This window comes from Knufia obscura (genome assembly GCF_036327395.1).
Source record: "Knufia obscura strain CCFEE 5817 isolate CBS 148926 chromosome Unknown scaffold_2, whole genome shotgun sequence".
Classification (NCBI taxonomy): Eukaryota; Fungi; Ascomycota; class Eurotiomycetes; order Chaetothyriales; family Trichomeriaceae; genus Knufia; species Knufia obscura.
The window spans coordinates 2,179,948-2,191,975 of record NW_027042688.1 but is presented as its reverse complement, the minus strand read 5'-3'; the positions used below and the strand labels follow the sequence as shown (position 1 = coordinate 2,191,975).

Below are 12,028 nucleotides of genomic sequence, written 5' to 3'. Positions count from 1 at the left end.
CAGCTGACGCTTGGACGATTGTTCCACAGAGCATGGCTGACATATACGGAATTTCGAGACCTTCGTCTAAGTCTCGGTGGGACTGGCAAAAATATGTCATAAGCAACGCAATGACGGGTTGCCTTTCACGGCCAACACTAGTAGGTGTACGGGGCTCTCTGAGCACAAGGGACTTTGCAAGGCTACTGCTTGATGCTGTTGACTTGCTGCGTAATGACATTGAATTCGACAGTTCCAAATTCGCTCTCGACGTTGGTAGTGCTACCATCAATTCCCCACTGGTAACACTGTTGGGCCATCGAGAATATGGAGGGGAAGGGTCAACACGCTGTGCGCAAGCCATTTGGAGCATGTGTTCCAGAACTCACCATACCGTCGTCGACACTGGCGTTTGGACCTGGCCTTCACAGCAGCTCGCGACGCCTCGGCATACATCGCGCACTACCAGCATGATCTGGCGAACTTGAGCGTAGAGGAGCAGGACTACTTGTTGAGCTGCCTGGTCTACGAATCCGTACTTGACAGACGGCACCCAAATGTCTTTACTGATAGGATCGATCCATATTGGAGGCGATGCTGGAAGGTCTTCCTTCAATACTTGAGCCCCAGCACTCGTCTCCTTTTCGTCGCCCTTTTTGCCACAAACCTAGGTGACCTTCCATTCAATCGGTGGAACCAAGACGGGTCACAGGAGTTTTCACATGCAATTGCTGCATACCCGTATGAGATCCTCCGGAGTAGCAGTGGCCCATGGTGGCCTCCTCAAACGCCAGGTGCATCTTTCGAAGGCAAGCACTTCTTCGAACTCTGGGCTGAATTGCGACTAAGCGACGCATCTCGAGTGAAAGAGCTTGCAAGCAAGTTATCCATGATATGCTGCTTCTTGCACGAGGATCTATTGTGCTGGAAAAGCAGGATTGGACTCGACATCATCGACATTATAATCACGCAGAGTACAAGACACACACTCGACGTTTGCTGCTCTGTGGTCAGGCTCCTGGCTCTGGCTAGCGCATATAAGGGTCTTCCTCTTCTGGGGTTTTGTTGTCCACCGAAGGATTGGAAAGTCCGGACTTGGTTTTCCCGAGCGCGAGAAGCGTGTAAGCCATACAGGCGACATGAAGAGGACGATGAATGGCGCAAGATGCTCCACTGGTTCTGCTCAGAATCCGAACATCAGGTCCAAGAAATGATTGACCAGCTGCTCATGGAATTCGAGTACCTTCTGCAAGGAATCGAAGCTCGATCTAGCGATGGCAGCAAACGGAAGTAAGAAGATCGCCTGTAAGACGGGTAAGGGTCGAGCAATCTTGACCGGCGCCCAGTGATCGCCGTGCCCTCATCGCTGCCGTGTCTGCTGCTGTCGGCACTTGCAAAAGTGCAGCGGCAATGATCAACGGATTGGACAGGTTGGACTGTTCTTAACACGCTTCCACCACATCAGGCGTCGACCGCCGCTTTGATTGCATCTATGAACGTCGTAGGAGCAGCATCGCCGTCGGCCATAAAGACACTGCTTAGCATCGATAGGTCCGGAACGAGAAGAGTTACATCATATGAATAAAAAGCACTGTCGGAAGCAAGTCTCACAGAGACACTAGGTTTTGGCCCCAAGCCTGTGCCGTCAATAATTTGCCGGTTTGCCAAAGTCACTCGTGTTTGGGAGGCCTTAGGCTTGTGGCCGCGGCCGAATTTGCTGATAGTCTAAGTCGCCTATTACTCCTGTTATTGCAGATAAACTATCAGCAAATTCGGCCGCGGCCACAAGGGTTACCTGACATCGTAGGCGCAGGCGGTTCCCGGAGAACAGCGCTCTGGACGCCTGTTATGTCCAAGTTCAAGGTGCAGGTGGGCAAAACCGGCAAATTATTGAGGGAACAGGTTTGGCCCCTCGGCTCCGATCTCCGGCTTTGTCCTTGAGGGAGCCCTGCTTGACTCAGGTACCTCCTAGACAACCATCGGCTATCTCCGCTACCGCCCGCATATCAGCGCTCCCTGCGCGGCGATGTCCGTTGACCCTAAGTCGACGCCTGATACACGTTGTACACACACGGTCTCACCGAATAGTGGATCACACTGCTCGAGAGGACAGCGGACAGGAGTCTTCCATCCACGACAGATAGGTAGCAAGCGAGACTGTCTAAGCACCCGATTTAATCGAAAAGTACTGTCAGGCGAAGCACGAACAAGATCTGGTTATCGCACTGGCATCGCCTGTACTGACTAAAAGCTCGTAACCTCCCCATGGGCCCTCAACATCACTGCAGCAACAGACAACTGGAATGGCGTTGTGATAAATAGCTATCAAAAAGCTGACTACCTTAAGCAGGTCAACGTGCTCAAGGTTTGGCTCTCTACGGGAAACGAGGGTCGGTGGCTCGAATGGTCAGCAAGGCCGTGTTTCCACCCCTTTTTATTCGCACACACTAGAACCACATCACCTTCGACCAAGCGGCGCGCCCACTCAAATTCAACCAACCCACCCACAGCAAGATCGAGGCAATAGAACATGTCTGGCGCTAACTCACAACTGTGTAATCCTAGTGCTGCTATCAACTGGTAAGAAATTTCCTCTTGACGGCATACTGCTTGCTTAATCCCAACGCTCGCAAACTCTCGGGACAACGCAAGATGAGAGATTAGAGACAGGTCTACACCGGGAATGTCCTCCCTCAAGTATAGCAGATCGCTACCCGCCTTTCGTGCATAGCACTTTCCAACAGAGCAGAGTACCACGAGAAATATGCACTCGTCGCGCACGATAAGTCACGGCCAACAGCAAGATTAAAGAACGATACGAAACGACATGCTCGTTTTATTCACGGGCGGCGGCGCCTTCCACTCGCATATCTAGGAGTCAATTTGTACAGAGACGATGCGATGTGATAAGCAGATCAATGCTGATGCTGCCCTGGACTGCAGGAGCAGCCGATCAAAGATGTTCATCATAAAATTGAATTTGCTTTGTGCAATCGACCGTAATATGTACATTCAAGCTTTGTACATATACTACAAGAATACTTATTGACACAATAACCGTGTATAAATCATCAGACATGGACTCATCGCACCGACCAAGGTCATCGTGTCAGAAAACCACAAACTCATCACCCCAAGCAACAGTCCTGTTCTTCTGGTCTACTCAACCAGACCCAACGCTTCCAGGCGTCGGCTGCGACTGCAACGCAGGATACACCGCCGACTGCGTCATTTGCGGTCCACTCCCCGCAGCAGTAGTCGGTCTCGAGCTACCAGATCGGCTGCTCAGCGTTATACCGAGCTCAACCCTCATATCTTCCTCTAGCAGGTCAGCGTAAACTTCTAGAGCAGACCCGATCATGTCAACGATCGCCCAGGATGTGTTGCCTTTGAATGTCTTGCTCCATACCCTTACGACGCTGACTGCCAGACCACGAATTTTGCCCTCATCTTCGAGAAGTTCTTGGCTTTGGTTGACGACTCGGCTGTCGCCGGCATCGCCGTTCAGTGGCACTATCATCTCCGTTTCTTCGAGGATGTTCCGAACCCATACAAGCAGTTTTCGTTCGTGCTCGGACAGGGGCGGCATCTGATCTGGGATGATACGTGACAGGCTGTGCAGCCATTTTGAGAGTAAGAATGCACATTCGAGACTGCAGAGCGAGTGTTGTATCGACCAGAAGAAGGTCTGCGTCTTGGCAACGAAATCTATGCCTAATCTGACAGGTATCGAAAGCGCATGAGCGCAGTGTAGTAGAGCTGGAGTGAGTCGTGGATCACGGCGTAGGGCAGGTGTGCTATGTAATGCTTGAGCAATCTGACTACTGTCGCGGGACTCGAGGTGTCGAAGAGGACCCATATCGATGTGTAGGCGGATATATGCTAGACCAAGTAGCGCTGTTGAAGTGAACGCCACAGGCCCGTTCGGGTTTTGTGGATCCAGTGATGATTGCGGATCGCGCTTCCAGCCGGACTTCCAGGATGACAGACCTCTTTCAAGTATTGTGATATCTTCATGCCGCAGTGACGTGGCATCGGCAGCTGGCCAAACGAGAGAGAGTTGTCGAGCGAAGAAGATCTGTTGTATGAGAGCGTGAATGAGAACATAGTTCCCTAGTGGCGAGACGGGGGCAGGCGGCGTTTGTGAAGGCTTCGAGAACAGACGAGAGAATGCGGTCTGGAATGGAACAGCCGAAGGGGTGTTCTGCGCTCGTACTTTCTTCCAGACTTCTGCATTCGGGGCTTTCCACTCGTTGCCAGGATCTGGCAGATCGAGCTTGAGCTCGGTGTTGAGTATGAGTGGCGGCACATTCCATGTTATGGAATGAAGGTTGAAGAAGCAGTATACTATCAGCTTCGTGCGTTTATCACCCTCTAGCCGCACCCACTCTTCCCAGCTCAGGTCTTCTGAAGGTGGAATTTCTGGGTTTGACAAGCCCGATTCCCTGACCAGTCTAGCGAGAATGCTTTGAAAAGCCAATGCTTCACGCAATAGTTCTTGATGTCGCTCCCAAGTTGCGAATGCTGTCAGAAGGAGCAGTGCTTGTATCGAGTCCATTTGCTCTTTGCTATCAGGCGCAACTGCTTCTTCTGACGGCACAAATTGGAAAGGACTGTTGCTAGAGCCACTGAAGCCTCCGTTAGAGGGCGAATGCACGATCGAGCCGGTTCGAGTGCGCGGTCTGTTCCACAGCTGAGGTATCTGAAAGCCATCGCGCCGTTTGACCTGTTCAAGAACAACAGCTTTAGCAGCGTAGAAAAGCTCGATGCCTCGACTGTTCTCAAAGCGATACTGCGCTCCGACGGCTGCAAGGGCTAGAACTAGCTCCGGCGCGCTGCTTCCCACAGAGAGTGTAGGAACGTGAATAAATGGTAAGTGCTCGTGGAAACCATTTATGTACCCGGCTAAATATCTGGACAGCGAATGTCTTGACGGTGCAATGAAGCCTTTTGGCATGACACTGTCGAAAGATGCTAGCTTCGAAGCAAACTGCTGCCGATCTGTGTCTGATACCTCACAAGATCCTCTCGACTTTGGTATGCCTAAATAATCGTCGTTCGGTTTGAGCTCCGGAGGCTGGGAGTGGTGCTCACGGGGCTCTGGCTGCAAGGACGGCAAGCGCGAGCCGAACCTGGAGAAGGTGCTGTTCTCGTCTTGCAAAGGTGCCAGCCTATGGTCTATGGGATCGCCATTTGCTTTGTAGAAGTTGGGGTCATTCTTCAGCTCTGGAGTAGTGAACGGCTCACCTTCGGTACTATTGATCATGCGCGGATCCCACTCTGAGGACAAACCTATGCTGTCCAGAAACACAGTAAAGTCTTGCATGGGATCACCAAGATCTGGACTCTCGAACAGAGGCGTTTGATGGCCATAGTCTTGCATAGTCCGCGGAGGGTATTGTTGCTCCATGGTGACAGGAAGAAGCTGTTGTAATGGTTCTTGCATCTGCTCTTGACTTGAGGTGGGTATGTCTGGCATGCCATACTGATGCTGTGGGTTCGAAGCCACATGGCTTGCCGCGTGTGATAGCAGGTTCAGATCGTAGCCCCACGAAGGATCCAGACCCGATGGACTGAAATGATTTGACTGATGCGCCGGCAGGCCATCGATCGACCCAAGACCGTTCGGCGGTTGCATGAGCTGGGGATCTAGCATGTCCATCATGCCTCTTCCTTCTTGTCCCATGGGAGAAGATAGCAAGTGCTGGCTGTTCTGATGCACGATGTCCATCGGATCGTGTCCTTGCGGCTGTAGAGGTGAGACTGGGCTCATTTGGGAGGCATCGCTATTCGCATGGGGTCGAGTAATGCTTGAGAGGTTCGATGTCGTCGAATGTGTTCGTCTCTTATGTGATTTCCTGCTGGTGTGCTGCTCCTCGTCGCCAGGATGGACCAGCCGTTCATGGCGGACGAGGAGGTCGCTGCGCGCGAATGTTTTTGTACATATTTCGCAGACGAAGGGCTTTTCTTTCGTATGTGTTCGAATATGTCGCTGCAGGTGTTCCTATTGCCCGCAGTTAGCTATTTTGCGCCGTCGCATGTGCTTCGAAGCTGGCCGACGCACCAATCTTGCGAATAATCGCTGACAGTGCGGGCAAGGTAAAGTCTTCGTCTTGTTGCCTGATTGTTTGCGTTTCTGGCGCGTGCCAGTTGTTGTCTGGGGTTCCATAGTCGGGTTCGATGTGAACAGAAGCTGTCGACGTGAGGGGTTCAATAATTACAGATACGCGGGGGTCGAGGAAGCACCAGAAGACACGACTTGCACCACTTGCACCTGCCGTGGCTACCCTGCTCGAGCTGATCGAATCAGGTTTAGGGCCAAGAAGACGGACGCTTTTCCGCTTTCTTCAGCATTGTCACCAATCAGTGCCTTCTGTTCGCCTAGAGGACAGCCGAGGTTATGTTACGGAGTCGCAACTCTCCTCTCTGCACGCTGATGTGCTCGTGCGAGCCAGTGCTTCGCAAGGTCCTCCGTACTGTAGAATCCCATGCAAGGGTCCAGCGCGTATTTACATTTCCTGCCAAGCACACCAGAACAGGCGGGACAAGTGAAAGAGTAACAAATTTGGTCACCATTCTTAGATACGATACAGCTACACCGTCTTGCCCTCCCGCACCGGTGCTGCAGAGGTCTTGAGCTCTCTCATTATCTCCGCCCGCCTGATAACGTCTGCCTCAGCCGCATGATCCCCGAAAACACGGTCCATATCTTCAAGGCTTCGACCCTTGGTCTCTGGAACGAAGAAGAACGTCCAAAAGGCAGACAGTCCACAGAAAACGGCGAAAAAGGTATACGCCCCGAAACCGCGTGTGTTCTGGATCATGGGAGGCGTGATTAATCCTATGATAAAATTGTTCAGCCAATCTGAGCATGTCGACCATGCCACGCCTTTGCCTCGTATCGAGCTCGGAAAGATTTCTGATGGCATAGCCCATGGTACCGGACCCCAAGAAGACCCGAAGAACAGCATACAGAGGAACAAGAACACAACTGCAACAGCAGCTTTGTCTTCCTGTCCATCCCAGCTACCAAAGTAGAGTCCGACGAGGACCGCAATGATGATATGACATATGCACATCGTGATGCTCCCGAAGAGGAGTAGGGGCTTCCGCCCGAACTTGTCCATGGTGTATAACGATGTGATCACTCCAACAAGCTGTGTGATATTCAAGATGCCTCCGAGAATGAGTTGCATGTTGTAATTCATTCCCATAGTGGCATGTTGAAATTGATGCCTTCAGAGCATCACTGGCTATAACGGATAGTGGCAGAGGTGTTCTTTGTCTGGGGAGTAGAGATGAAACTGGTGGAACCACATCCTACTGATATTTGTACTGTTAGAACTTCTCTTTCCTTCTCTTCTTCTCATCATCTATAGATAATATTATTCATCTTTATGTTCAGCAGGCCCAAAATTCAACATGGCAAAAAGTGAAGGAGAATAGTATATCAAAGCATTGATGCCTGGCAGCGTTAGGAACTGAATGAAGCCTGAAACTGGATAAGGTACGTACCAACGAATTGTTGGAAAAACATTAGCAAAACGCCTACCATGGTACGTCGCCAATAATTTCTCCGAAAACAATCAGCATATTTGGCGAGCTCAAGCTTGAACGAGGCAGCAAAAGAGTGCTTCGTAGTCAGCTGCGGATGGGTTTTCTCCGTGACTTCACGGTGAAAGACAGCCTCGGACCGAATGTCGTACCACTCGGCAAGGACCCTAGGATCCGTGTCTGGGACATTTCTCAACTTGCAAAGTGATGCCAGCGCTTCGGAATCTCGTCCTTTAGATACTAACCATCGCGGAGAAAAGGGTAGGAAGAACACTGAAACACCAAGCAGAGCTGCCGGCCCGATCTGGAGCAAGAAAGGTAGGCGGAAAGACCAGTCCGAGGATATGTATCGTGTGCCATATGTCAGCCAGTACGCCGCGCATATGCCGAAGACAATCGAGAACTCTTCCAGCACAAGCAGTGAACCACGAATCTCAGGAGGCGCCACCTCCGCGATGTACATTGGCACAACCATCTATAGTGATGTAAGCTTAGAACGTAGGAGAAATCGGACACCATGCAACAACCTACCGATAACATGCCGACCCCAATACCACCAATGAAGCGACCAACAACTAATTGTGCATAGCTGTATGCGGCTGTCTGTAGTACCGACCCAACGATGAAGATAATGGTTGCTAAAGTGATGGAGTACTTTCGAGAAATCCTATCCGCGATCCAGCCCTGATTGAAAGCGCCAAATGCAGCGCCAAGTTGCAAGAGAGCAGTCATGAATCCCTTCCAGAAGCCGCCTCCTGGTGCATCGTCCGAGATGCGCGGGAACACGTTAATGAATTGATCCGTGACCAAGATGATGGAGATGACTCCCTAGCATCGTCTTTAGCAGATTCATTTATGATTGATGTCGTCCACCAACCTGATCGTAGCCGAACAAGAAGCCACCCAGCCGGACAAGGAAAGAGCAAGCCACCACATACTTGCTCTGAAACATGCCACGCAGGCCTGGCTTCACATATGGCTCGTATTGCGAGAGCTCGAGGAGGGTATCCTCTCGAGGCTTTGGTTCAGTCATTGACTCTGAGCCGGCCGCCGCTATATTTTCTTTCGCAGCCATATCGTCGTCAGTGTGCGATGTTGTGCTTTGTGCGGCACAGCCAGGGAGTGAAAATCGTTAGGTTTATGTCAAGAACACTGTTACACACATTTGCGAAAATGACTGCATATTAGGGCACACGTTGTTCTCCGGGTGTCTAGTGGGATCAGCGGTGAGGACCAGGGGCACATTCGCGTTGCAACATCTTGTGACCATGACCGTTGCCTCTGCCAAGAGGTTGCTTTACATTGCTACCTTTTCTCGAAGGATATGGCAAGTAGCTAGGATGATCAGAACTGTGAAGGTGTCTGTGGCCGTCCGAGGTGCATGCAGGTTCTGCGGGGAAGAGCGAGGGCGCCGAACCAATAAGAGCCAGAATAATAGGGACCCATGGACTTCTCCGGGTTAGTGCTTCTGGGCGTGATGAGAGGATGCCTCGAGCGCCCCAAGCCTCATTTCTTTCTCTCTTCACGAGTCCTTTCGCAGAACCAAAGGCACCTTCTGCTTCTTCCATCCATTGCGAGAAGCGATCGATATCGCGCAACGATGAAGACCATAGTGGTCCATAGACCCGATTCCATATCACGAAGAAGCGGCGTTAAGTTCCGCAGCTTCTTTCATAACCCGGATCCGACAAGCACTTTCAATGCATAGAGCGCACTCGACATAAAGAGGGACACCAGGAGTATATTCTTCGGACGTCGCAGCAATGAGCAGGTAATGTATGTAACACGAATGGTATCGCCATTGAACGTCGACTCCCGACGGGGCCTATTTGAACGAGGCCACTCGAACCTCTAGCTGGTAAGGACGGCTTCTTCGTCATCCTAGGTAGCGTTCTTCGCAGCTTCCTCGAACTCCCCATTATCCTTCATTTCCTTGATCACCGCAGCAGCGTCCTTGCTTGCCTGCACTCCTGCAGGTACACCCGAGTACATCATGGTATGCGTGATTGCCTCAGTGATCTCCTCCTCAGTCAAGCCATTTCTGATGGCACCTCTAACATGCACTTTCAGCTCAGCACTTCGATTCAATGTCATCAAGATGCCAATATTCAGTAGCGACCTCTGCTTCCGAGTCAGACCTGGGCGACCCCATTTCGACCATTCTTCTGTGATGTACTGTTGATGTGACTTCCGCATGGGATCATTCACCTATCAAAGTCGTCAGCCTCTTCGCACGCCTATGTCTTTGGACGTTCTCACTCCTTCCAGAGCCTTGTCAACGTATGCATTGCCGAGTACCTCTTTCCGGATGCGAAGGCCATCCTTGAACCTGTCTGTTTGCTCGAACTTATCACCCATAGTGGTTGGTTTATTGACGTGCTTGTACCTAACGCTTTCCAATATGTGCTTACTTGCAAAGCTTTAGTAGGAGGACATCAACCCAAACTTATTGCACAGTATCCCTTGACTTCAAGGACCTGCCTCGGCGACGTCTCCAACTCGCCGGTTTCCACCGAATACTTGAGTGATGCTCTCATGAGGGGTGCTTCATCTCCAACAATGTCACGATAACACAATCGACACCCGAGCAGAATTAGAACATGTTTACAAGAGCACAAGTGTCGGCCAGCTCCAACATGGCTACTTCCATCGAAACAGTTCTGCTCTTCAAACTTTCCTCACAACTTCCGATACTGCCTCGACACCTGCCAGCCACTTTCCGCTCAGCAACAAGACAATCACTTGGCACAACTCCAAATCCACCATGACCGACCGCCAAGAATGGAACTTGCCAGCCGTCACCTACGGCTTCATAGGAATAGGAGTGATGGGCTTCCCAATGGCACAGAACCTCCGCCGGCGAATACCGAGCTCATCCAAACTCATCATCTGCGAGATCAACAAATCAGCCGTCGACAAGTTCCTTTGCGAGACACAACCGAGCGAGAACATATCCGTAGCCTCAACGCCCAAGGAAATAGCTCAACAATGCGATATCATAATCACCATGGTCCCCAAAGGCCCACATGTTGACGAAGTCTTCACAGAAAAGTCTACAGGTCTACTCGCGGGTGCCCCTGACTCGAAGACAAGACAAATACTATTCATGGAGTGCTCAACAATCGACGTGGCAACCTCAAACAGGATGAACGATCTCGTCACATCAGCAGGCCACAAGTTCGTTGATGCGCCCGTGTCAGGAGGCTACAACGGTGCAGTTGCCGGTACACTTACCTTCATGATCGGCGGCTCAGAAGAGCTCTACAATGAGGTCCGGCCGCTAGCTGAAGCAATGGGCAAGAAGGAGAACATCTATCATTGTGGCAAGCAAGGTGCAGGCCTAGCGACGAAGCAGATCAACAACTACCTCGGATTCGTATCTATGCTCGGTGTATCAGAGGCCTTCAACATGGGCCGGCTATACGGCCTCAATCCGAAGACACTGGCAAGTGTGGTCAATGTCTCGACCGGGCACTGCTACAATTCGTCCAAAGAAAACCCCGTCAAGGGTGTCACCGAGACGGCATCGGCCAGCAGAGACTTCAAGGGCGGATTCTCAATCGAGCTATGCAAAGGAGTGGTCGAGATGGCACTGCAGCTTGGTGAGCAGGTCGGTGCGAAGAGCGTGCTCAGAGATGTGGTATTGAATACGCTGAACGAAGCGGCTGAAGATTCCAGGTGTAAAGGCCAGGATTACAGGAGTATATACTTGCATCTTGCGGATATACAGCAGAGTGAGAATCACCTATAGAGTCATAGATTATGCCGCGTAAATAGAGCTTGAGCATTGTGCTGTTCCTCAGTACCTACACGAAACCGTGCTGACCATCATCCGTCTCACCATGTTGCAAGCCGCGTTCATCCCCTTCTCATCTGGCCTTGTGGTAGTTTTAGCTGGCGTACTACCTTCTCTTCCTTGTAGGTCGCACCATCTTCTACCGGTAGATTCCTTTCCCTGATGCCCACGACGGTCCCGCCTGTTCCCTTGTACGGGTCGTACCTGCCTTTTATTATCTCGGCAGCGGTTGCGCCTTCCTTCCGCCATATTCGCACCTCTCCGCCCTCTTGTCTCTGTAACGGCCGCACTTGCTTCCTTCTCCTAGCACGGGTCATACCTACCTCCTTACACAGATCGTACCTTCGTCTGACTGGATTGCACCTGTGATTTGTGCACTATGTTCTATGCTTCGCGTCGTTCTCCAACTTGTCGAATCAGGCACTTTTCGTCAGGCAAGTGTCTTCCTGGAACGTATACACTGCATAGTGGGGCTTTGCGATGCACCACGCAGAATGAATCACAGCTGTCAGTGGTGAGCAAGTTCCAAAGGTCCAGCAGGTAACATGGTCAGACAAGACTCTCTTCGACCGCCTCAGCACAAGACTCGGAAATCGACATTGCGCTCAAAAGTAGGGTCACATAGGGATATCTCCTTATCTACCGACTGAAGCCTGTACAATCCACACATCACCCCTCGCTCTTCCGCTTGATCCCCCT

The 12,028-nt window shown here is 51.3% G+C and overlaps 5 protein-coding genes across 5 annotated transcripts; 1 reads left to right on the top strand and 4 right to left on the bottom strand.

The window, feature by feature from the left end:
* Positions 1–3,142: 3,142 nt before the first annotated feature.
* Positions 3,143–5,752, bottom strand: PMZ80_002655 (uncharacterized protein; the record flags this gene model as incomplete). Its single annotated transcript, XM_064871087.1, has 1 exon — positions 3,143–5,752. The coding sequence occupies one exon, from the start codon at positions 5,750–5,752 to the stop codon at positions 3,143–3,145; it is 2,610 nt and encodes an 869-aa protein (XP_064733540.1).
* An 820-nt stretch (positions 5,753–6,572) lies between these two features.
* On the bottom strand, positions 6,573–7,193 carry PMZ80_002654 (uncharacterized protein; the record flags this gene model as incomplete). The annotated part of the gene is made up of 1 exon (XM_064871086.1): positions 6,573–7,193. One exon carries the CDS (start codon positions 7,191–7,193, stop codon positions 6,573–6,575), a length of 621 nt encoding a protein of 206 aa, XP_064733539.1.
* Positions 7,194–7,364: 171 nt separating this feature from the next.
* PMZ80_002653 (uncharacterized protein) lies at positions 7,365–8,608 on the bottom strand (the record flags this gene model as incomplete). Its single annotated transcript, XM_064871085.1, has 4 exons — positions 7,365–7,444; positions 7,495–8,008; positions 8,065–8,361; positions 8,411–8,608. 4 exons carry the CDS (start codon positions 8,606–8,608, stop codon positions 7,365–7,367), a joined length of 1,089 nt encoding a protein of 362 aa, XP_064733538.1.
* Positions 8,609–9,414: 806 nt separating this feature from the next.
* On the bottom strand, positions 9,415–9,891 carry PMZ80_002652 (uncharacterized protein; the record flags this gene model as incomplete). Its single annotated transcript, XM_064871084.1, has 2 exons — positions 9,415–9,741; positions 9,793–9,891. 2 exons carry the CDS (start codon positions 9,889–9,891, stop codon positions 9,415–9,417), a joined length of 426 nt encoding a protein of 141 aa, XP_064733537.1.
* A 406-nt stretch (positions 9,892–10,297) lies between these two features.
* Positions 10,298–11,284, top strand: PMZ80_002651 (uncharacterized protein; the record flags this gene model as incomplete). Its single annotated transcript, XM_064871083.1, has 1 exon — positions 10,298–11,284. One exon carries the CDS (start codon positions 10,298–10,300, stop codon positions 11,282–11,284), a length of 987 nt encoding a protein of 328 aa, XP_064733536.1.
* Positions 11,285–12,028: the final 744 nt, after the last annotated feature.